Source organism: Cuculus canorus, chromosome 12 (assembly GCF_017976375.1).
Source record: "Cuculus canorus isolate bCucCan1 chromosome 12, bCucCan1.pri, whole genome shotgun sequence".
Classification (NCBI taxonomy): Eukaryota; Metazoa; Chordata; class Aves; order Cuculiformes; family Cuculidae; genus Cuculus; species Cuculus canorus.
In genome coordinates this window covers 5,077,947-5,101,784 of record NC_071412.1, presented here as the reverse complement: position 1 = coordinate 5,101,784, position 23,838 = coordinate 5,077,947, and the positions used below count along the sequence as shown (strand labels likewise).

The following is a 23,838-nucleotide window of genomic DNA, read 5'->3' as shown; positions in this document are numbered from 1 at the left end:
AATTAAATATTTTAATACAAAGTCTTGTTTTAATATCAGGGGTTTGGTTCATATTTAGGCAGTATGCTTCAGGAATTCTGCTCATTTTGATGTTGTCTTATTATATGTTGAGGCTCTGGAGCGTGTCCAGAGAAGAGCAACGAAGCTGGTGAGGGGCTGGAGAACAAGTCTGATGAGGAGCGGCTGAGAGAGCTGGGGTTGTTTAGCCTGGAGAAGAGGAGGCTGAGGGGAGACCTTATTGCTCTCTACAACTACCTGAAAGGAGGTTGTGGAGAGGAGGGAGCTGGGCTCTTGTCCCAAGTGACTGAGTACAGGACAAGGGGGAATGGCCTCAAGCTGTACGAGGGGAGGGTCAGGCTGGACATCAGAAAAAAAATCTTCACAGAAAGAGTCATGGGGCACTGGCAGAGGCTGCCCAGGGAGGTGGTCGAGTCACCTTCCCTGGAGGTGTTTAAGGAACGGGTGGATGAAGTGCTTGGGGACATGGTTTAAGGGAGTGTTAGGAATGGTTGGACTCGATGATCCAGTGGGTCCTTTCCAACCTGGTGATTCTATGATTCTATGATTAGACGTGATTGATATATTTTTGATTTCCTCAATCCATCCCAAGCCAACAGCATTCCTGGATCCACTGCTTGAAATCTTTCCCAAGCTGTCTCTGGTGGCCTCTTGCTCTTGTTGGCTGGAATGGTGTGAAGAAACTCTAATAAGCATGTAGATACTGCCTTTCACCAGGGCTGTCATGTTGGTATCTACTGAACTCTTGGTCTGACAGAGAAATTGTATTTAGCTCGTTTAATGAAAACCTTTTGTGCTCTGTCAAAATCAATGGCACACTTTACATGAACTTCAGTGGAACTAGGAATTTACCCTAATAATCTGGAAGAGGATCACATGGTGAAAGGATTAAGAATTGTATTTCTGACTTCTCTGTGAAATATCAAGTGGATAAAAGAGGATAAATGGAAACCTTCCTTCTACTGAAGTGCATGTGAAACGGAACAAAGAATAACATTACTCAATGAGCATCAAATTGTATTTAAAAGCCCTTTCTTCGTGTGGATATTATTTTCGGATTTTTTTTTTTTTGAGAACTGCTGCTCTTGGAGTTTATTGTGATGAAAATCAGGTTCTGAATCCAGTGACAGCATTGTATAGAGGAAGAATATCTTGGATTAACTTAGTCAAAACTGATATTGATTGCAGTTTGCTATCCTAGTTGATAGCAAAAATAATTTTACATCAGCAAATAGCCTTTTAATACTGGATTTTTTTTTCTATTGTGGTAGACAAACAAATACATTTAAAGTTTGCCTCTTAATAGGGAAAGATTTTGAGGATTAAGAAATGGAATTTTCTTCTACACCTTCTCTCTGCAGTCTCTACTATTTCAGTGTTTCTTTGTTGACATTTGGAAGAGATGTTATTTTGAAGTTACGGAATTGTCTAGCAATTCCAAATAGAGAGGTCAGAAAAGCTGTAATTGTTGCTGTGTTTATGTTATACTCCCTTGGAAAGATAAATTCATGACACTAATGAGGCCAGGAAATAGAAAAAGATCAGAAGTAGGTTCTGGAAAATAAAGTATCCTGTACTGTTATGTTTACCATTTTTTCCAGTCTACTCAGTATGGTCAAGTACATACCTTAATGTCTTTCTGGAAATAGCTCAATAAAGATTACTTTTGCCTCCCTCTGATACAGCCGTCTGTGAAAACGGATGTCTGAATGGAGGAAGATGTGTGGCTCCGAACCGATGTGCTTGCACATATGGCTTTACTGGACCCCAGTGTGAAAGAGGTATGTTCCTAAAATAGTGGGGAAAAAATGGGTGTTCCAACTTGCTTAACAGTAGCTTTAAAAATACTTCAATAGTAATTTATTGCAGTCTATGAATAAGGTAAAATAGAATTAATGTTCTTGTAGAATGCAATGTAAAGAAGCTTTTCTGTAAAGGAAAACTCCAGTCTAAGAAGATTGTGGAGATACTAGTTATGGAATTACACGAATTTAAATGGTAACAACTTTCCTAAATGGCATTTTTAATGAGAAAGAAAACCTTAGCATAGATTTAAAAACAGATGTTCAATCTTATCTTCTTTTGTGATTTTTTATATATCACAAGTGTGGTTTTAATGATTAGTTAATGATTTTAATGGTTAGTTCTTCATTTCACAGTAGGTTTACCAAGTGTCATTTTCTTTTCCGGGGGCAAAAATCCTCATTTATTTACTATAACAGTAGGGTTGTCAAGCCATTACCTATTCTAATCTATAGCTGAATTGATTGGATCTATTTTTGTTAGGGTCAAGATTGAAAGTAAATTTTAAGTAGCATTTTTAGCAATACGTGAGCTGTATAAGGATAGAGGCCAGGATGAAACACACATGCAACTGATTAATCCCTTTCTTTTCCTTACATTTTTGCTATGAAAACAAGCCAATGGAAGAGGTGGCAAATGAAAAGTACTGTGAAGTGTTTTTACTCAAAAGTTCAGTTCAGTTTCTAAGTTGTCAGAAAAGCTCTTAGTTTCTCTGCTACATTTGCTTACCAGTGATAAGCAGCATCTTGTCTCTGTCTTTGGCATGGTTTGTTTTCTTCTTCCCATTTTGTACAGATCTGTTCTTATCGATTTTATCTTTTTGTTTGTGTATCCATAGTGATAATCACAGCTCTTTCCAGATGAAAACACAGCTATACCAAATATTTTATCTCACATATGGATTTTTTCAGGTTTATTAAGCCAATTTAATTTTTCATTCCAGAGTGATATAATGAATAATATTGAGGTATAATCCTTCTGTTCAATTTTTTAATATTAAAAATAAAACATTTTCATTTATTGGGCTACTAATTGATCTTTTTAGTTGGAAATTCATACATACTACTCATGGAGTAGACTGCATTATATAACTGTGAACCTGGAATAGAACAGGCATTAGTAACATCATTTTGGGTTTGCATGTAGGGATGTGGTCAGCACATTACATTTCTGTCAGGGACTGTGTCAGATGATCACCTCTTGCTGTGCTGCACCTGGAGTCATGGTTGGCGTCTTTTTTTGTTTGGGCAGCATACGTGGGTGATGCAGAACAAGGAATCTTAGGGGTTGAGATCTTTTCATTCTGTGCTAGAGCAGACGGTAGGATGAAGCAAGTATTTCCTGCACTTCCTACAGCAGATAAAATCGCTGCGTTGGCACTGTGTGAAGTCTTGCCAGTTGTCCACTCAGATGTTGTAAAAGTAGTTCAAACTTCATCTGATGAAGTTTTTCTGAAAGGAGCTCTGTTCTGAATCTTGGGATCTCACTGCTGGAGGAGTGTAAGATGAACGGAAAATCAGGTTAAAAATCCTAGGTTTGAAGAGAATAAAGGCTTTATAGGTAAAGACTGTGCTGAATATTACTGCAAAGGCTTTGAATTTTGAGCAGTGACTGCTTGTTCTCCATGGGTGAAGGGTTTGAATCTTCAGTCCGGGCAGGAGATGTAAAGTGCAAGTTCAGAAGAGGATTGTTCAGTGCTGCTTTTATGTTGCTCTATCTGGGACCAGTTTAACTCAACCTCATTCCGGCCAGTTTCAAGGCTGAATCCTGTTGACAGCTTTGGTCCCTCAGGGCTCGTGCCTTGTGTCGGGTGGAGTGAGAAACTGGTGACACAGAGCCATTTGAGCCAAATCATGCTGTCATCCAATGCATGTTGCTGAGCACAATTGAGGTGGAGATCTATAACTTATATGCCTCGTCCTTAGGCAGCATTTACTTAGAACATGTGTATGATCCTATAATATACAAAAGAAAATAGACATTAATGAGCTGACTAATGTTTACTGCAGTGTTGAAGACAAATGATAGTCATATCTTCCTAGAAAACCTCTGAAATTTGGCTTCTTTCACAGAGATTTCCTGCAGCCTCTCTACCTAGCTGAGCTAATACGTTCCTCTCCTCTAAAAAGGGTGTGGTGGTTTGTGGTCCCAGAATCACATTATGCCGTTAGAAAAGCTTTTGGTGAAGATATCTTTTCAAGTATAAGCTAATGCTGGTCTTAGTCAGAATAACATGCATTGTTCAGCACGTGCACCTGTGTGGTCATTTGGGAATTGTCTGGCTCCATATGATTTTACACATCTGTCAGCTAAGTAAGAGGTCCGTATTTTGAATCTAGCTCTGGAAAGTTATGTGGATTTGTGACACTCCCTGGTGGGCTTCTGATATATATGTGGATGGATGTCATCCAGTAAAGCGAAAGATTCATGCCTTGTAGAGTAAAACTGTGTCTTTATTAGCAAGAAAAAACAAACCCAAAGCATGGAGGGGCGGGAGGAGGAAATTACTCAAGAGAAATAGTCTCTTAAACTATCCCATTTCTGGAGGAAACAGGAGAGGCAAATTGTTTTGAAAACGCTATTTCTGGCTTTAAATGTGATGTGAAGTGGTACAGTTTTGTGGCATGCACATTCTCCATCTGTTTGGCTGAGGTTTGACTTCTAGGTTATGCCATGCCGCAAGCTAACAGTGATCTAAGTAATTTACTGCTGTGTATCACGCAGTGCTTTTCTCTACAAGAGTCAACTAATAGTAACAGTCACCGAGTGTTTGTAGCACTTATGACACAGCCCAAAGAATATTTCAGCCTCTGCTGCATATGTCATAGCTTACAACTGTCTTGAATAAAACGATGTTGAGGCAACCACATTCTTGGGGGTTATTCCAATAATCTGATATGGAAAACAATTAAAGTGTTGCAGGTGGTTGTAGCAAATTTAGAGTCAGTTTCTTACATCCAGAGGGAAATTGTGTAGTTCTGTCTCTTGAGTTTCAAGTAGGTTTTTTTCCATAAATTTCATCTGATACCAATTAGCTGACTGTATGATTGTTAATGTAGGATCTATGAGACTTCTGTGTAGGTCAACAGTTTCAAATACATGCACAATGAAGGCTTGTTTTCTGGTAGGAAGACCTGCTGCATTCACCGTGCAGCAAACTTCATCAAATTTGTGGCAAGAGTATTTTAGTATATTTATTCAGTCATTCTTTGAGAGGGCGGCAGCTGGCTTTGGACATAAATTGCTTTTTGTGTGTCTTAGAAGTGTTAATAACAATATAAAATACTATAATCATGAGCAAAAGGAATTTTTAGATTCATTATAATCAATGGAGGAACTCCATCACTGATGCAGTAGACTTTGTCAGCGCTGGGTTGATGACTGTAGTACGATCAAAAGGGGTACCCATGTGTCGGTAGCTCCTAAGCTTTGTGTATGGCATTTAGCACCTTTCCAGAGCAGGGGAAGACACTTGGGTGTACCGTCAAGTATATGCAGGTGTATCATAAGTATGACAGTCCTGGCTTTTATGTGGGATATTATTAATCAAAAAGGTGAACTTGACACGAATTAAACAGTAAAAGTGTAGTGGAGTTGGAAATGCTTCCCATAGCAGTTTAAGACACATTTAAAATACATAGTCCAGAAAGGAAAATATTTCATGGATATTGGCTCAGCTAAGACTTAAAACGTCAAGGATTCCTTCTGGAAGGTGCTGAGTTCTCTGGCTGTGATCCAGTGATAGGCTTTGACATGCATTTAAATTCAAACCTGAGATGTCAATGTGCTTAAAATTACACAAGCGCTTAAGGGCCTCGCTGGATTTTGGCCCAAGCTTTCAGAGTCGGTCGAGATCTGAGAGGTGCACTTTTAGCATATAATTTAGTCACATTGTTAATGGAAATAAATCTCAGGTAAAAAAATGAAGGTGCAAGCAAAGCAGAATTTCTTCTGCTGCTTCAAAACTGGATGCCACCTTTACGCCATTTGACTTTTAATGCTGAATAGCTCGAGTGAGTTACAGATTCAGCAGTTCCGTTTAGAGTCTCTGATGAGAGCAGAGACTTAGCTTATATTCCCCTGAGGATGATTCAGAACATCAACAGCTCTTTTTATTGTCTCTAAAAGAGCCTGGGGGGATTTAGCTGCCTATGTGAGATGCCCACGTTTGGGTCATGTGAAAACATCCCGATGTCATGCACTTTTTAAGTCCAGAGGAAGAAGTGATCTTGGAAGCTCAGAGAGATCAGACATCCCTATCAGCTTTGGTACAACTGTGTCCTCCAAACTTGTGCATGAAAACATACTTGACTTTTGAATCTGTTTCTCTTTGGATGATTATACCTCAAGAGGGTCAATTCTATATAATATAAAATTGTACGCTGTTATTATCCTTGCATTGCAAAAGTGCGATGAAACGTGCTTTTCTTTTTCTGTCTTGATCCGTTTAGAGGAACACAGTGGAAGCTTAGATTGTGTTACAGCCTTGTTTGTTTATTTGAATGCTTGTGACAACATTAAGGGCTCAATCGTGCTGCATTTTGGAGTTTTGCCACTCGCTTCGCATAGGAGCAGAATCGGGCCTGATGTAGTTCAAATATTAAAAATGTACCACGTGTGTTTTGTTTTTTTTTTTTTTTTCTGGACTCAGAATATGAGCAAATGATTGCTTTTTCTTCAAACAGAGTCGTTTCTGTCCTGCTCCCTTCATGGCAAGAATTTTTGCATAATTTTTAATTATATTTGGCTATTATTAAAAGTTCCCAGAATTAATGCCATATGTAAAAATATCTTTCCCAGAGCCTCTCTAAGAAAGTGCAGCCACTGAAAGTCATCTAGAGTAGTGTAGAGCTCTATATGTTTTTTTTCTTTCGAAATATTACAACGGGTAGAATGTTTTCACAAAGAGGACACTGCACCCCTTAGTGTGCCCCGTCTCTGGTATTTAGTTTAAATAGAAAGTAAATAACAAAGTGTAGATAGCAGTAAAAGTATGTTTCCAAAGCCTTATGTTGCATTTAAAGTAGTATTGCAGCATATGGTAGCTGGCAAACATTTGAATAAACTTGATTTCTCTAGCTGTCTTCCAAGAATCACATCTGTTGACATAGACGTAGTTTCTGCAACCCTGTAACATGAATGCATGTACAGTGTTATAGCAGCAAACTAAAGGATGGCAAAGCTTGAAGGCTTGGAATAATGATTCTTGCACACCATTTCCTTCAGAAAAATTATGAAAAATGGCTTCAGCCTGAAGATAAATATATTCAGTATCAGAGTGGTGTTTTACTGTCTTGAAAATAATTTAATATGTTGCCACTCTTGACATATTTCAGTTTTAAAACAAAAATTCAATATTAGTGTCTTGGAATATCTTTTCTAGAAAAGAAAGTGAGATAAAGACGTGAGGAGTTTTTTAATTGTTACAACTGAGGCTGTAGCTTAAAGACTGAGAAGTCAGTCTTTGCAAAATTACTATGTGTGATTGAAGGTGGTTTTTAATACTATAAACAATGTCATCAATAGATCTCTGGATCACAGCTCAGTACTAAGCTCAGCCTGTTATTCAATGCCAAAAAGCATATTTAGGATCTTGAGTATATGAAGGCTTTCATCCATTGTTCTGCTCATTGCAAATATATACACATATATATATATATATATATATGTATAAAACCGGTCCTGTGCTGCTTGCTGTATGCTTTGTGCATCTCAAAATATCACACAGCAAATTTAAAATGTTTCTTCAGATTTATGCTTAAAGCTTAATCAAGAATCAGAAATGATTCAGTACATATGGGTTTAGGTCTCTTGTGAGATGTTAGGGCTCCAGCTTTTGTATGTGAAGCTGAACATTTACATTTTATTCCAAATTAGTTTTGATTTCACTCAAACAAATCCAAAGTTTTCAATCAGCTCTTTGGCAGCCCTTTCTCTGTTTCCATGTCTTCTTGATTGGCTGCTGAGGGCAGTGACCTTTAGATGTGCAACAAGGTATTAGAATCGTAGAATCATAGAATAGTTTGGGTTGGAAGGGACCTTAAAGATCATCGAGTTCCAACCCCCTGCCATGGGCAGGGACACCTCCCACTGGCTCAGGCTGCCCAAGGCCCATCCAACCTGGCCTGGAACACCTCCAGGGATGGGGCAGACACAGCTTCCCTGGGCAACCTACGCCTCACCACCTTTGGAAACAGCCCCTCCCCGGCTCTCATGTAGCCCTTTCAGGTACTGGAAGGTCGCTATAAGGTTTCCTCGGAGCCTTCCCTTCTCCAGACCGAACAACGTCAACTCTCTCAACCTGTCTTCATAGCAGAGGTGCTCCAGCCCTCTGATCATCTTCGTAGGCTCCTCTGGGCCTGTTCCAACAGCTCCATAGCCTTCTTAGGTTGTGTCCAGAACTGGATACAATACAGGACGCAACACTCCAGATGAGGTCTCCCAAGAGAGGAGCAGAGGGTCAGAATCCCCTCCCTCCCTGCTGGCCACGCTTCTTTGGATGCAGCCCAGGACACGGTTGCCCTTCTGGACTGTGAGCGCACATTGCGGGTTCATGTCAAGCTTCTCATCAACCAGCACCCCAAGTCCTTCTCTGCAGGGCTGCTCTCAATCACATCATTTATTTTGTTTTGATTTGAGTTGAGTTCTAGCAGTGCAGATTCATACAAACTTAAACACAAATTGAAGAGCTCATATTTTGGTATGTTACAATACAAACATTTGAATGAAATAGCTGTGTTGTTCTAGTCTGTAAGACTTGATTCTTGCGTGTAGGACGTTGAATCACTGAGACTTCTGGTCGTGCAGACAGCTTTGTTGTTGAACCCGACGCCTGCCTCCAGGTGTAGTGCAGCCTGCAATATGTGTTTGCTATGCAAGAAATTCAGTTCTGCTTTCATTGCAGATGGGCTGAACCTAGTTCTGGCTTTACTTGTGTGTGGTACTTGTGATCTGCCTTGCAGTACCTTAAGAAATGAACATTGGAAGCCTGTGCTTTCATCAGGAGGTTTTGTTGAAGTTATATACGGAAAGAGATGTCTGTTTGCTTGGTTATAGAATATTGTGTTAATACAGATATGACTTCTATATACATATTGCAGGCAGTTGAAAGATATAACTTCCCTGAATGGCCTGCACTGCACTGCCAGATCTCTGCTCTCTGTGGAGCTCTAGGAAGAGCTGGGAAGAATCAGTCTGATGTGCTGTATCGTGAAAGTTGGAATTTTTTTGTGCGTACAAAGATTGAGTCAGCTTTTATTGATTTTGGTTGTCATTGCAGCACAGCGTTGCATTTGAGTCCTTCAGAATGAGTGTCTTCAAGCCATTCTTGCTCTCTTAGTACCATTGTAAGAGACCTGTTTTTCTAATTTTGGCCATCTCCTGATTCCTGGGACATTCCTGGGATATTACATGTAGAACATGTAATAGTTCAGCACGACTAATTTCTAATGGGGCTTCCCGTAGAAGAGGTGCTTTCAAAATGTTGACTCCTGGAGTGGAACATGATACAGTGAATGAGTCAATGCAGCTGAGAACTTCTCTAACAGTGCTCTCATAGCCTTTTATAGAGAAAAATGTTCCTCCTTCTCTGTGCTGGAAGATATTTTGATATAAGCAACTACAGCTACCTGAAATTGTCTCATTTGTTACAGTGAAAACAGATGTTTTCTTTGTGAATCACCCTGAAATTTTATATGAATATTTAATATTACTAGCTTTTTTCTCTCTTATTGAGGTGGTAAGCTCAAAACTTTTGTTACAGTTGCAAGAGAAAAAAATCAAATATCAGTATGCATGGTACCTCAGTCGATTTTGTGTTGCAGACTTCATTTTTCTATGTTTCTTTGTTTTTTAAAGTGATCTAAAACTTTCATGATGGTCAGCGCTAGCAAAACAAAGAGAACCCCTTTTACAAACATCATAGATCATACCTAGTGCAAGGATAAACCGGAGAGGGCATTTCCAAGCAAAACAGTTCTTTCTATGTAGGTCAGCTGCGAAATGCTAATGAAAATACATCTTATGCCGAGGTGCTCAAAATGGTCAGTGCAACTGTTTTCTCACATAGAAGTTTCCTTGCAACTTGCATGTAATGGACTTGATGAAGTCTTTGTTAAAAATATAGCTTTTCCGAAGTAAAGTGTAACATTTAGAAAGGTATCTCCTATCCTATCTCAGCATCAAAGTTACAAAAAGTTGTGGAGAAACTACTACCTAAGAGCAGCTGTGAGGACGGTCGCATTCACACTTCCAATTGGCCTTGAGAAGTTCACAAATAATGGCTGAGTGGTTTTTCTATTTTTTTTCGGTGACAGCTTGTGCGGTTTGGCACTCTGGAGAAACGCTGTAGGAAAAGAAAAGAGGCCTAAATAAGGTCTGAAAAGAAAGGAGCCCTAAGAAGAAAGATCACTCTCCAAATTCTGCTCTGCTGTAAAACAGAGCCTAGCGTTGCGCTTCCTATCCAGAAAAAAATTCCTTTTGGAAAAAGGCAGAATTTCCTTATGTAAAGAAACCAAAGTTCAATATTTCTCTTTGTAGGAAGATGTGTAAAGGCTAGGGATACGTAATTTAAAAAAAGCATGAAATTTATTAAAAGTGCACGTGTGTGTGTGTGTGTGTACGCACATGCATACACATATGGTTTTATATATTAAGAAAAGAAATATGAACTCTTGTAAGCACTTGACTTTTGATTGTGATCTTAAGCATTTACGGTGTGTCTGTTGTGGGTATTACCCCGGCTAAACTAGCATAGGTGGGTTAACCTAACTGCAGTTTTCCGTGCCAGAGTCTTAATTTCTTTTTGTGGTGGGGTAATTCAGTTTAAAGGTCCCATTCTGACAGAGTGGCCTCTGCACTGTTTCCCTTGATCTTGAATGTTTAACTTGGTGTGTGACTCTACTTCTAAAAAGCATTTCACTCAGGTAAGCCTGGCTTACCAAGTGATCTTGGTCATGTTTTATAATGGCCCTGTCCTCGCTAGGAGTTTTTAGTGCTATCCCTATTTCCTCCTTACTCTTTGGGTTGAAAGTTCTGCTGTGACCCTCTAATGCTTTTTCTTCCGACACAGAGATGCTGACAGCCATAGGGAAGCAGGAGCTTAGCAGAATCTTCATGCTTACAGCTCTTGTGAGACCTCATCTGGAGCATTGTGTCCAGTTCTGGAATCCTCAACATAAAGGAGGAGATGGAGCTGTTGGAACAGGTCCAGAGGAGGGCCACAAACATGATTCGAGGGCTGGAGCACCTCCCATACGAGGACAGGCTGAGAGAGTTGGGGTTGTTCAGCCTGGAGAAGAGAAGGCTCTGAGGAGACCTTATAGCGACCTTCCAGTGCCTGAAGGGGCTGCAGGAAAGCTGGAGAGGGGCTGTTTACGAAGGCTTGTGGGGATAGGACGAGAGGGAATGGGTATAAACTGGACAGGGGCAGATTTAGACTGGACATAAGGAAGAATTTCTTCACTATGAGGGTGGTGAGGTGCTGGCATAGGTTGCCCAGGGAAGCTGTGGCTGCCCCATCCCTGGAGGTGTTCCAGGCCAGGTTGGATGGGGCTTTGGGCAACCTGATCCAGTGGGAGTTGTCCCTGCCCATGGCAGGGGGTGGAACTGGATGATCTTTAAGGTCCCTTCCAACCCAAACTATTCTATGATACTCTTACCTCCCTCGGGAAGTGGTGGCTGATGCTTTCATCCTGCATCATTACACACATCATGGGACAGAGCCCCTGCTCCACTGTGCTGATGCAGGAGAAGGGTCCTCACTGGCATTGCAGCCGTGGTAATAAATTCAGTGGTATGTTATTAGATTTACCATTTTTTTTACAGTGACGTGTCGGTGCTTTTAGGTCTCAAGTTTAAGCCATCAGGTTTTGCCCAGAGTCCATTTACACTGGTCTCATTGCTTATGATCTGTTGATAGATGAGTTTTCAGCAAAGCTGGGGAAAACAGTTTATCTCCAGCAAAAGCAGCACAGTAAGATGCACATCTACAATGACTCCTCTCTTTCAAATAATGTATTTTCATTTCTTTAAAAATTGAGCCATAGGAATTACAAGGGAGAGAGAATAATTTCTTACAGTAGTTCAGCTTACAGATTTGCTTAGGATGGAACAAACTTCTTGAGATCACTGTGTCGAACCCCTTTGCTCCAGAAGAAACAGGTAGAGCAAGTTGCCCAGGACTGTGTCCAGCCGCCTTCTAGAAGATGTAGTAGAATATATGTTAGTTTGTGATTTTTAACGCCTCTCACTGTCATTCCTGGTATCGATTTAAGGAAAATCCAGTGCTAACATTGTCAAAGCATGTCATAGCCCTGAATGTCTTGTGTTTTTTGCTATTTGTGTGTTCTACTATCCAGAGGGTGTTTGTCCTGTGGCAGCGATTAATTCAGTGCTGTGAAATGAAAGCACATTGTGCTGATAATTTCTAGTGTACTTGCTTAATAGAATTCTAAGAATGGAACAGTTAGTTTCAAAATGTAAAATAAGCTGTCAAAATTACAGTGATTTGTGGGGGGTGGGATAGGGGATGGGTTTAACTCCTAGTAAGTCCAGCAGCTATGGACACACTGTTGGGAGAATCTGCCTATTTGCACCTGGCACTGGCTGAGACCCATTAGCTACTTGACTGATAATTTCACTGTATTTAGGAGGAAATTGGGTCCCTCAGTGATGGGAGATTTTAGGATCTCAAAAGCTTCTTTGTCTGCTTAAGTTTCTGCGAACTGCATCAAGGCACGAAGCAGCAAACATCCAGTAGAAAGAGCATGCTGTGCACTTTCTTTGAAGTGCAGTGGAAGTGGGACACCTTGAATTGCTTCTTCAAGGGCCATTGGACCGGTCTCTGCGCTGGAATAGTATGTCCAGACGTCTTAGTTCAGTTGAGCAGTGCAGTGTCACAATACTACTTGAACTTGAAATGTTTATAAGAAGTAATAGTAAAACCAGTGAGCAATGAATTGTAATCGTCCTGCTGGGATACGATGAAAGCCTTTATGAGAATCTTCATGTCCCGGTGGGACAGTATGGGTGGTAACTTGGAGAGATTCGTGAAATGGTAGTATGACAGCTTTACAGTCAGATTAATACTGGCTTCAAAAGAAACCACAGGGTCAAAAATGACTTCCAGACTGCAGGCTTTGAAGGCAAAAAGACCTACCGTTGAAGCGGGCCATTCAAAAAGAGGTAAGTGATAGCTGTGGAAAGAGAGTCACTGTTAGGTCACTTGGGCTCCAATAACCTTTAAGATAAGATATAATTTACAGGTGCAGATATTATATCTGTAATTGAATTGCACCACACAGCGTGAGTCATTCCAGTTACTTGGTTCTTGAGGTGAAGAGTAAAGCGTAAGAAGAGGGCAATTTGGGGGACTGAAAGAAGGAAAGGGTCATCTTTATATGCACTCGAATTGGGTAGGTGTATAAGTGGCTGATGAAGAAGAAAGAAAAGAAACAGGTGAGGGGGAAGATAGGTGAGAAGATGATGTCAGAGGGAATCTAGCCAAATAGTTTTCCTGCGTCTCAGGAAGAGAGTGTTGAAGACAGGCTGCGAAGTTTAGACGGCTGCTTGGGCAGGGGAAACCCAGCGGAGATGTGCATTCCATTCATCTGAATGGCTCTTCTAGTAAAAACATTGCTAGACACAAGCACAGTCCAGGAATGGCAAATGATGAACGACTTAGCAAGCTATCTTGCTGGGTATTTAATCTGTGTGGTTATCTAAATAATTTGAAATGCTTCTCTTGGCCTGAGCCGAGCTGGGCAAAATGAAGTGCCATGCATTAAACCTTGTGCTGTTTCAGCTCTCAGGGCCCAGCAGGAACCCAACAAGATATGGCTCCATGAAAGGTGATACTATATTAAACTAACAGTACAAGTTGTATCAAACTCCGTTCCAAATTCAATACAAAAAGTCATGTTTTTAGAAGGCATTTTAAATCTAGCACTAGCACTTCAGTCACTCGCTGATGTCAGTACAAAAAAAATGCTTTGTACAGCTGCTGACGGCAAGGAAGATGAGAGGTTAAACTGGGTTAGCAGAAATGAAAGCCGTGCGGTGGAAGCAGTATTAGTATCAGAATGTTTATGGAATTTGTTGTTAAATAACAGAAATGTTTAAATTGGAGGCTCAACTTAAAGCCTTCCTTTTTATATTTTTTTTCCCATTTATGTGAAATTGAAATTATTTACAAAGGTGTACAAGGAAATACTAATATCTTACCCTCTTAAAAAAAAAAGTAACGATGATGGCAAATCCATCTTAGTCTCTTATTGTTAAAGCCTTCTTGAGCTAGGGCCTGAGCCACCAATGTGTATTAGAAGAATTCTGCTGTTCTTACTACAGTTGATTAGAGTGCTCTGTTATAAAGGGTGGAGGCACTTGGTTGTTCTCCAAAGAAAGTGAGTAATAATTGACCTAATGTACAGAGCACATGAATAACATATTCTTTTGGTAAGAAATTTATGTTTTACAGGGTGTGCTAGAGTTCACATCCCTTTTTCACATCTTCCAAAAGATTTTAAAATACTCAGCTGCTCTATTAAATTTCTAATTCAACAAATACTCAAATACAAAGTATGCATTAGATAAAGCTCTTGAGTTGAATCCAAACATTGGAAAATCTTTTAATCTGCCTTGAAAACAGCTGTTTAGAATTTTGAATAGAAATAACAACTTTCTTCAGCCTATGTTGTTGAAGTTTGCTTCAGTCTCAAGCTGAGAGGAATTTCTCTTTGTTACTCTGATGCAAAGTCTCACTGCTGTTGCAATGATTTGGCTATCCCCAAAACATAACAGGAGTGCTGTCCTGGTCCTGTTTGGAATAAATGATAACACTTCCTTTGAATTCAATATCATGGAGCAGAGATTTACTCAGAAGACGTGAGATAGTTTTGACACTTTCATTTTAGTTGTCTGGACTGCAGCTACAGGAGCTCTTATAGACATCTCCCACTACTTGGAGACTGCCGCTATTCTTCATGTTTGACTGCTGACGGAATTCTTGAGATGAGAATTGTGTGGTTTTAGTGTCTGAAATAATTTAACCAAACTACATGGGTTTTGTGCTTATGCACATGCAACTTCTATTCCCTGTTCATAAATACTTGGGTCGTCTTATAAAATATTATGTAGTGACTCTACATTAAGTGCCACAAATTAAATTTCTGGGCAACTGCCCAGTGCATCCAAGGAAATACCAAAAGAGTTCAAGACGGCTAACTTTACAATGAAAATTAAAAGCGGTGATGATTTGCCACTTATTGTAAACTATTGCCAAAACCCTGCAAGGAATGGCTTACATTTATTCTACAACTCTTCATTTTTCTTCATCCAGCGGGTAGGTTACACATGCATTTCACACACATGTGCCTGTGTGCATTGGTTGTATATTCAAACATTGGGCAGCATTTTAAACTCAAAGGTAGACTTTTATGCTTTTCAGAGAAGCGAAGCCTGGATGCTTCAGCAACCTTAGATGTGATCCAAAACCTACTCATGTCAAAGAAAAGGAAATCCCAAAGACTTCGGTGGGCTTTGAATTGGGAGTCAGAGTTGACATGATCAAATCCTGTCAGCCGACTCTCAAGAAGGTGTACAAGCTCATTAATAAGCAATTAGCTCTGTGCTATGTTACCACACAATACTATTAATCAGTATTATTGGATAAAAGTAAGAAGTGCTCAAAGGCGTAAGCCACAAATGTGAATGTGTTCTGGCAAAGACCACTGTGGCGATAGGGTATGGCAAATACCATTGTGTGGAATGGTCTTTATTCAAAAGCAATTTGGGATTTTAAGATAACAAATAAGAACTATTCTAGTAGAGTAAATAGGAAAGAAAACACATACAGCCGCTTTCAGTTTTATAATGTAATGTGCTTTTTCTGTTGGGCTTATGTGGTACTTCAATTTCTTGACGTGTTTCTTGAACGCAAGTGTGTTAATGTACATTGGTTAACACAGAGAAGTTTGTATATGTGTCCTCCAATAGCAATCTTATTTCAAATGCGTGGGCAAAATGACATTATCTTTATAATTTAGGCTTAGAGTATATTCATGCACCAATAAAAAGCTTCTACGTGGGGGAATTTAACCGCTGCAACCTTATTTTATTTTATAAGACTAAACTATTTCATGCTTTAAAACCGGTTTTCTAATGTGAATGTTATTTATCACAAGTGTAGTTGAAAACTGAAGCTTAATTATTAAAATAGATGTTTGGGCACTTTCCTGGCAAGAATGATGTGGATAAAAGACATAATTTCTTGAAGAATCTTACTTGCCTTCGGGGTATAGAGCAAAATACCTCTGATAAGCAGAAGGAAGTTTTCTCTTCTGCTGAATTGTCTTAAATGATGAGCTTTCTACTGGTTTATGAGTTTGTTTTTTTTAAGTCACCTAGAAGTTTTCCCACAATGCTGGTTTACAAACAGCTGAAACTTTAGACACCACTCAGAGCAGTCTGTTATTCCACTATCATTGCTGAGAGTGATGCACATGTGGATTGGTGACCACCTCAATTCCTAATGTCCCTGTTCTATTAAAAACTTAAAAGAAAATATTTCCTATACTCTTAAGTACAAGTTTAAATTGGCACTGTATTTGCTAAACCTTGCAGCTTAGACAGATGTCAGAGCTCCCATAAAGGAACTTTAAACTACATTAAGTCATACTTTATATGCTTACTCCTCTTAACTCTTTGCTGCTCCTCAGCAGTAGATGGGAGCTCCCTCCTGCTTCCCCTCCTCTCTTTCCTATTAACATTTGCAGGAACCCCAGGATGCTGCCTTTCACAGATCAGTCTCTTGCACTCAGTCCCAGGCACAAGTTGACTTAATACCTGAAGTATCCGTTGTCTCGGCTGTGAATCTGCTTTAGGCTTAGGGGGGCCGGGGGAGTTCATTTGGACTGCTGGCTTCCTAGTGGCTCAATACTTCATTCAAAGTCCAGTGAAGTTAGAAGGGAAAAGATACTCAAGGGTATCATAGAATATTTAGGGTTGGAAGGGACCTTAAAGATCATCTATTTCCAACCCCCTGCCATGGGCAGGGACACCTCCCATCAGCCCAGGCCCATCCAACCTGGCCTGGAACACCTCCAGGGATGGGGCAGCCACAGCTTTCCTGGGCAACCTGGGCCAGCGCCTCAGCACTCTCACAGTGAAGAAAATCTTCCTAATGTCCAGTCTAAATCTGCCCCTCTCCAGTTTATACCCATTTCCCCATGTCTGATCCCCACAAGCCTTTGTGAGCAGCCCCTTTCCAGCTTTCCTATAGCCCCTTCAGGTACTGGAAGGTCACCATAAGGTCTCCTTGGAGCCTTCTCCAGGCTGAACAAGCCCAACTCACTTAGCCTGTCCTAGTAGGGAAGGTGCTCCAGCCCTCCGATTATCTTTGTAGCCTCCTCTGGACCTGTTCCAACAGCTCCATATCCTTCTTACATTGAGGATTCCAGAACTGGACACAGTATTCCAGATGAAGTCTCACAAGAGAGGACTAGAGGGGCAGAATCCCCTCCCTCGCCCTGCTGGCCACGCTTCTTTTGATGCAGCCCAGGACATGGTTGGCCTTCTGGGCTGCGAGTGCACGTTGCCAGCTCATGTTGAGCTTCTCATCCACCAGCAGCCCCAAGTCCTTCTCTGCAGGGCTGCTCTCAATCACATCATCTCCCATCCTGTACTGAAGGACGGGGATTGCCCCGACCGAAGTGTAGGGTCTGGCACTTGGCCTTGTTGAACCTCATGAGGTTCTCACAGCCCCACTTCTCCAGTCTGTCCAGGTCCCTCTGGATGACATCCCGTCCTTCCGGTGTGGTAACTACACCACTCAGCTTGGTGTCATCCGCAAACTTGCTGAGGGTGCACTCAATCTCGTTGTCAATATCATTGATAAAGATATTAAACATCACCTGTCCCAGTACGGACCCCTGAGGGACACCACTTGTCATGGATCTCCATCTGGGCTTTGAGCCATTGACCGCTACTCTCTGGATATGACCATCCAACCAGTTTCTAATCCACCGTACCGTCCACTCATCAAATTCATATCTCTCCAATTTAGAGAGAAGGATGTTGTGGGGGACTTTGTCAAAGGCTTTACAGAAGTCCAGATAGATCACATCTGTTGGTTTACCCATGTCCACTGCTGCACTTACTCCATCAGAGAAAGCCACTAAGTTGGTCATACAGGATTTGCCCCTGGTGAAGCCATGCTGGCTGCCATTAATCACCTCCCTGTTCTCCATGTGCTTTAGCATAGCTTCTAGGAGGATCTGTTCCATGATTTTCCCGGGCACAGAGGTGAGGCTGACAGGTTGGTAGTTCTCAGGGTCGTCTTTTCTACCCTTTTTAAAAATGGGCACAACGTTACCCTTCTTCCAGTCACCAGGGACTTCTGACTGCCATGACTTTTCAAATATCATGGAGAGCGGCTTGGCAACCACACCTGCCAACTCTCTCAGGTTTCAGCAATGTGGTTCTGATCCTGTATCCAGAAGGGTAAGTTAAGCGTTGAGACATTGCTCACACATGGATTATCTCACTTCTCTTCTTTCTGTGAGTCCTGATTTCTTGACAGGACTACCTCATAACCTCAGTAGCTATTTTGTATGATGCTGACTTACAGCAGAAAGACTTGTTGGGGAGGTAAAGATGAAGAGGATGCACTTAACAGTCTAGTGACTGTGAAATGGAGCTTGTTCTTCTCAGAAATAATTTAAATATGTATCTTTTACTGCTCATTTATTTTCTTTTTTTTTTGAAAGGTGAATTTTAAGTCTAAAGATGTGAACACATTTAGGCATTGCTATAGTTTATTCTGCTCCAATCACTTGTTCAGATTTTCTTTCCATGTAAAAAATATTTTAGAAGGCAGCACAAGTATTTACTATGTATTAGAAATCCTTATCCAATAGACTTAAATTTATTTCTCTGAGATGGATGGATAGGTAGGAGCTACCGATAGGCAGTGTGTCAGTGCTGGATTAGGCCATTCTTCATGTGGTTTGCAACCCCCTTTGACTCATCCTTGTTTATCATTGGCTGCAGTTTGTTTTTCCAGATTTAGGATTATGACATTGATCTCTGCAAATATTATTGGATACATAATTTGTACTTTATCAGCTTGAAAAGTAGAAAAAGAATATGGAAATTAACTCTACAGATGGAAGGAAAATGCCTTGTGGGAAATGGAGTGTATTCATCGTTTATTCATACTCGGTGACAATGCTAGCTAGTGGATTATATTTCAGACTGCATAGCCAGGTGGGATGCTGTGGTCTTCTGGGTCAGTAAGATGCTCATCACATTGCTGTGACGTTCTCAGACATCTTTGGGTTCTCAGAGAATGAAGGTGAGCATTGCTAATGCCCTTTCCCCACCCACAAGGCATTATGCTGGCAGCAGGTCAGCCAGCTCCCAGGTGGAGCCAGGACTGCGACCGCTATGCTTCATCTGTGGATTCCTCTCCTGGACCGCGTTGTCTGCCTGGCTGCTGTCTTCTAGCTGGCTCTCTGGACCTACTCTTTACCTAGTTAGTTGGCTGTCCTGTCCTGGCAAACCGTCCTCTCCTGGCTGGCTGGTGAAGCTCTCGGGCTGGCTGGACAGCCTTTTTCTTCTTCTCCCCTTCTTTTTCTCCTCTTCTCACAGATGCTGTCTGCTGGCTCCCAGTGTTTATCTCCCCGTGTCTCTGTGCCTCCCACTCATTTGTTAGATTTGCTTTGATCCATCCTGCCTTTGCTGCCTTCCTGTTTTTCTTCCCTCTGCTCTTTTGCTGTTTCGCTTCTTTGTATTCTTGTTTCCTTCACACTTGTTCCCTTAAGGCTTTCTGCTCTGGCTTTCCCCTACCTACAGGCAACATGCAACTTTTCCAGAGCTCGCTGTCTCGCTTTTGTCCATTCATCTGACCTAGCAACCACACTATTCAAAAAAAGTTACTAACAGAATACTGGTTAGTGTTATAGATTGGAGAAATGATTATGTTAATAACTTTTTATTTCCTATAGGCATTTTTGTAAGTTCCTTTAGATGTAGTCTTTGCTTATATAGCTGTGCTAAAATCTCAACTGAAGCACTTTATGCTTCTCTGTCATCTTTCCCATAACTGTGGATTATCAAATATCTGTGTATTCTCTATAACTCACTGTCATCTCCCTTAGGACTCTTGCAAATGTCACAACTCGCTGTTTTAATCCAGACATCACAATTGCAACTATAGTCTCACAAACACTTCATTATGTTAGTGTGCAATGAGTACTTCTGGTGATCACAATGATAGGAAAGGAATGCAGGGAAAATTCATGACAGTTGAAAATTTGCTGCTGAAGACTCTGTGAGAGAAGACATGAAATTCTGTGGTTATTCTGCTTGCTTCAGTATTTGTTCCGGTGTCCTTATTCAGAAACAATTCCTGCTGATGCTAATTGAAGTTTTGTTGGAGTTAAGACTAGAGAAACAGATCTCTGTTAGATGCTATAGCTTATCTCACATCATCTGTGATAAACTCCCCTTAAATACCTATACATTCTCTCCTTGTTTCACTCAAATCTATTTTCTAAGTGCTTCTTTTACTTTTTCTCTTTGCATAGCCAATGTTTTCATTCTCCCTAATTATGGGGTACCTAATATCACAAATGACTCTAAATACTGATTAACAAGTCCTTAATGGTTAGTACACAATCTTGTCAACTAAAAAATACTCTTCTCCCCTCGAATGTGTTTTCTCCTTTCATGACAGAAATATGAATCCCACGTGAGAGGGCATTGTTCCCACGTAGCAGCCTATTCCCGTCAAGTGAATATCATCTGTCCTTTCTCCTCTAAGAGTTTAAAAGCTTTTGGATTGCTTTTACACATGTGTAGTAGGTATAGATATATTTCTGCAAAAAAATTAAAAAAATAGTTCATAGCATCTATTGAGTTGGAAAATTAATTAGACGACCTAATTGGTTGTGCATGAGTTCCTCTGTGAAATGTGTTCTGGTGCTGTTGCACTCACCCGGCACAGAAAATCTCAGGAGCTAATTCCTTTAATCTTTTACTAGAAGCTGACAATTAATAGAGCATTAAAACGAAGAAAAACAACAACAAAAAACCCAAACACCAAAAAAAAAAAAAGAGTGAAGGGTCTTAACACGAAAAGAAAGATATTTTTTCGTTTTATTATAATAATGCCAAGGGACCTGAACGCAGCTTGAGGCTCCCTTTATCATTCACAAAACACACAAGTCTGTGTCCCAAAGGCAGTGTAGTCTGAAGAAGAAAAAAACCCAACAGCATCCAGGTTTGGCAGCCCCGTGTTACATGTGGGGAGCGAATATGCAGGGAAATTAAGTCAGTTCTGTAAGGACGTAGAGGGAGTCTGCGGCGGAGTCTGAAACTGAACCCAGGTCATCTCAGTCCCAGCCAAGTGTCTCAACCACAAGACTATCCCTCCTCGTCAGTATGTCAGTGCAGAAAGTAGGCCAAAAAGCAGTTTCCATCCTTTTATACGCAGCATTTTGTAAGGCCGTGAAGTATTATGTATTAGACAAGCATCTGGATCAACAGCAGTTTCTGCAGATACTTTTATCTGTAAACAGAAGCAAAGCATATCAGGGCTTTGAAAATGATACATAAATTATTCTTTTATCTATAAATAACCTAGTTAAACCTATAAATACAGTACTTAATTTCAAGGCATTTTAAGGATTTTTAAGAATGGAAAATGCATTTAAAGGACTTGTGTGCTCTGTGGCTCTCTAATTTTCATGTGTTTTAGGTTCTGGTACTACTCATATGTCACGATGCATTAGCAGTGATGCGTAGCTACTCCAGGCTATGTAGCGTATTACACCAGGCGGTGTAAACTGAGAAAGGGAGGCTCGGGTCGCATGACAGGCTAACGCACCCGTGTTACTCAAAGGTTAAGTACTCCTGTGTTGGGAGTTAGTGAGGCTTGCAGTTTGCTGACCTAAATCTGAGTGATTCCTATTGTGTGGAGTATTTACTTATCTTTTGGAGAATCTCTGTATAAGCCAGAGGATAAGGAAACTTCTGTTTTAATCTTTTGTACTTCAAATGGAAGAGGAAAAAAAGTGCAGCTATGTGGGGATATACTTGCATGTATTCCCCTTCAACTGGGATCGCCCATTTTTGTATGAAATTGGCATTGAAGGATGAAAAGAAGAGGCCAGACCTGTTCCTTCCCCCAGTGCCCTCATTAGCTATTGACAGACACGTGGTTCATTTGCTGAACCTCAGTTCATTTCTCCCACATGCCCCAAATAAAAATTGTGATTGCCATGGCAAAACAAACAAAAAAAAAAGTCAGCTTTGAAGGACCACTGGGATTTATGTGGCATGGAGGTGAGAGAAACCTTGTTTTTTCCAACCCAGAATCTCTAAAATAAGTAGAGAGGAATCATCCGAAACTATGTGGCAATCGGTGTAATGGGCCGTTCAGTACAGATATAGTTTCCAAGATTCTGATGCTATTCCCCATGAGCATATAATTAGTAAAATACAATTGGACTGTGTCACTTTTGGTTGAGCCTGTATGGCCCAGCTTTTGGAAAGAGCCCTCTGAAGCTGGGTGGATCTCTCTTTTCCCTCGTCCCCCCCAGTGCTGGCCGTTTTCTATGTGTGGGTGTGTGCGTGTAGTCACAGGCAACGGGATTCCCCAACGAATTGTCATTCTCTCATCGAAATCAATGAGTCTAACCTTTCACTTGTAGCTGTGACCTGGACTTCATGCTAGATATCCGTGTCTGGACACCTAAAAAAACAACAAGCCCTTTCTGATAGAGAGGAAACGGAAATCTGTTAGGATTTCGGTTCACGTTCAAGGCACTCCAATTGGTGACTGTTACCAAAGTTTTAATTATTTGCCCCATTTGTGAAGGCAATTGGAATCCTAGGACCTGACATTCCCAACAACAAGTAGAAGAGATGCCAATTTCCAGTGCTGAAGTAAAAATAGATCTGCAATACCCGTTACGCTACAATAATTTATACACAGCACGTGGGATGAATAAGAAAAGGCCAAAGGCATCAGCACAGATGCTATTAAGAAATGTTAAACAACATTCTAAGAATGTGGAGTTGCTTGTATTTTCAGTAAAAGCGCAAAAAGTTTCCCATGTTTGCCTAGGGCATTCATGGTAATTCGCAGTCTTTTGTAAGAACTTGTAATTGCTCTCAACCAATATCAAGTTAAAAAATAAAACAGTGATGTAATGAAGAGCGCTTTTTAACAGGAGAGTCAGTGAAGACCTTTCACTCTTCTTGCCTGCAGCATGCAAGTGAGAAGAGAACTTGACCCTAAGTTTGATAACTGTCTATGGATTCATATATTTTAGGATACTTACTATAATTTAGTTCTGCTCTTTCTCACTGCTTGGGAAAATCAGGCTTTTGATGTGGTTTTAACAAAGAGCATTTAATTGACAGTTGTCATAAATAATTTCTATAATCCTTGGATTAAAAATGTGATGCTAGCTGAAAGTCACCTGAATCCGGTCATTCATTGGCCTTTGTGAACATCCACCCGTTAGTGCTAAGCAAAGTGAAGATTCCTTCAACCAAGTGATCGATGAAGACAGGAATGACAGTAGACCTTAAAGTAATGAGTTTGCTTTTTTAAAAATCAAATACAAATGTATCTGATGTTCAGTGGCTATTTTCAATTAATACAGAAATCTGGAAGCTCTCTGAGTATCTTAGATTTTCTGACGTTCACTTACGGTTGGCAACAGAGCAATTTAATGCTTTAGTAAATATTACAGGGAAGTGTTAAGATGAAAGAACCCGAGACTCACTGAAAATGTCTACAATCCAAAGCAGACTGAAAGAATAATAACTGAGAGGTAGGGTCCACAGTAATATCTCTAGAATTGTGCATAACATTAGGAGTAATGAAACATGAGTGTCAGTATCTTATGTACTTTATATTGGTGGGTGTAATATACATATATATATATGTAATAAAATGATACTTGCTTAGATGAAAACACTTGTAAGTCAAAGTTAGATCATCTGCCT

The 23,838-nt window shown here is 40.5% G+C and overlaps 1 protein-coding gene across 2 annotated transcripts in view; it reads left to right on the top strand.

The window, feature by feature from the left end:
• The window catches only part of FBN1 (fibrillin 1), a 158,949-nt gene that overhangs the window by 23,317 nt on the left and 111,794 nt on the right, over window positions 1-23,838 (top strand). For both annotated transcript variants that reach the window (XM_054077541.1, XM_054077542.1), the window contains exon 6: window positions 1,704-1,799. In XM_054077541.1, the coding sequence (XP_053933516.1) occupies window positions 1,704-1,799 (96 nt within the window). The remainder of the gene's footprint in view (window positions 1-1,703; window positions 1,800-23,838) is intronic.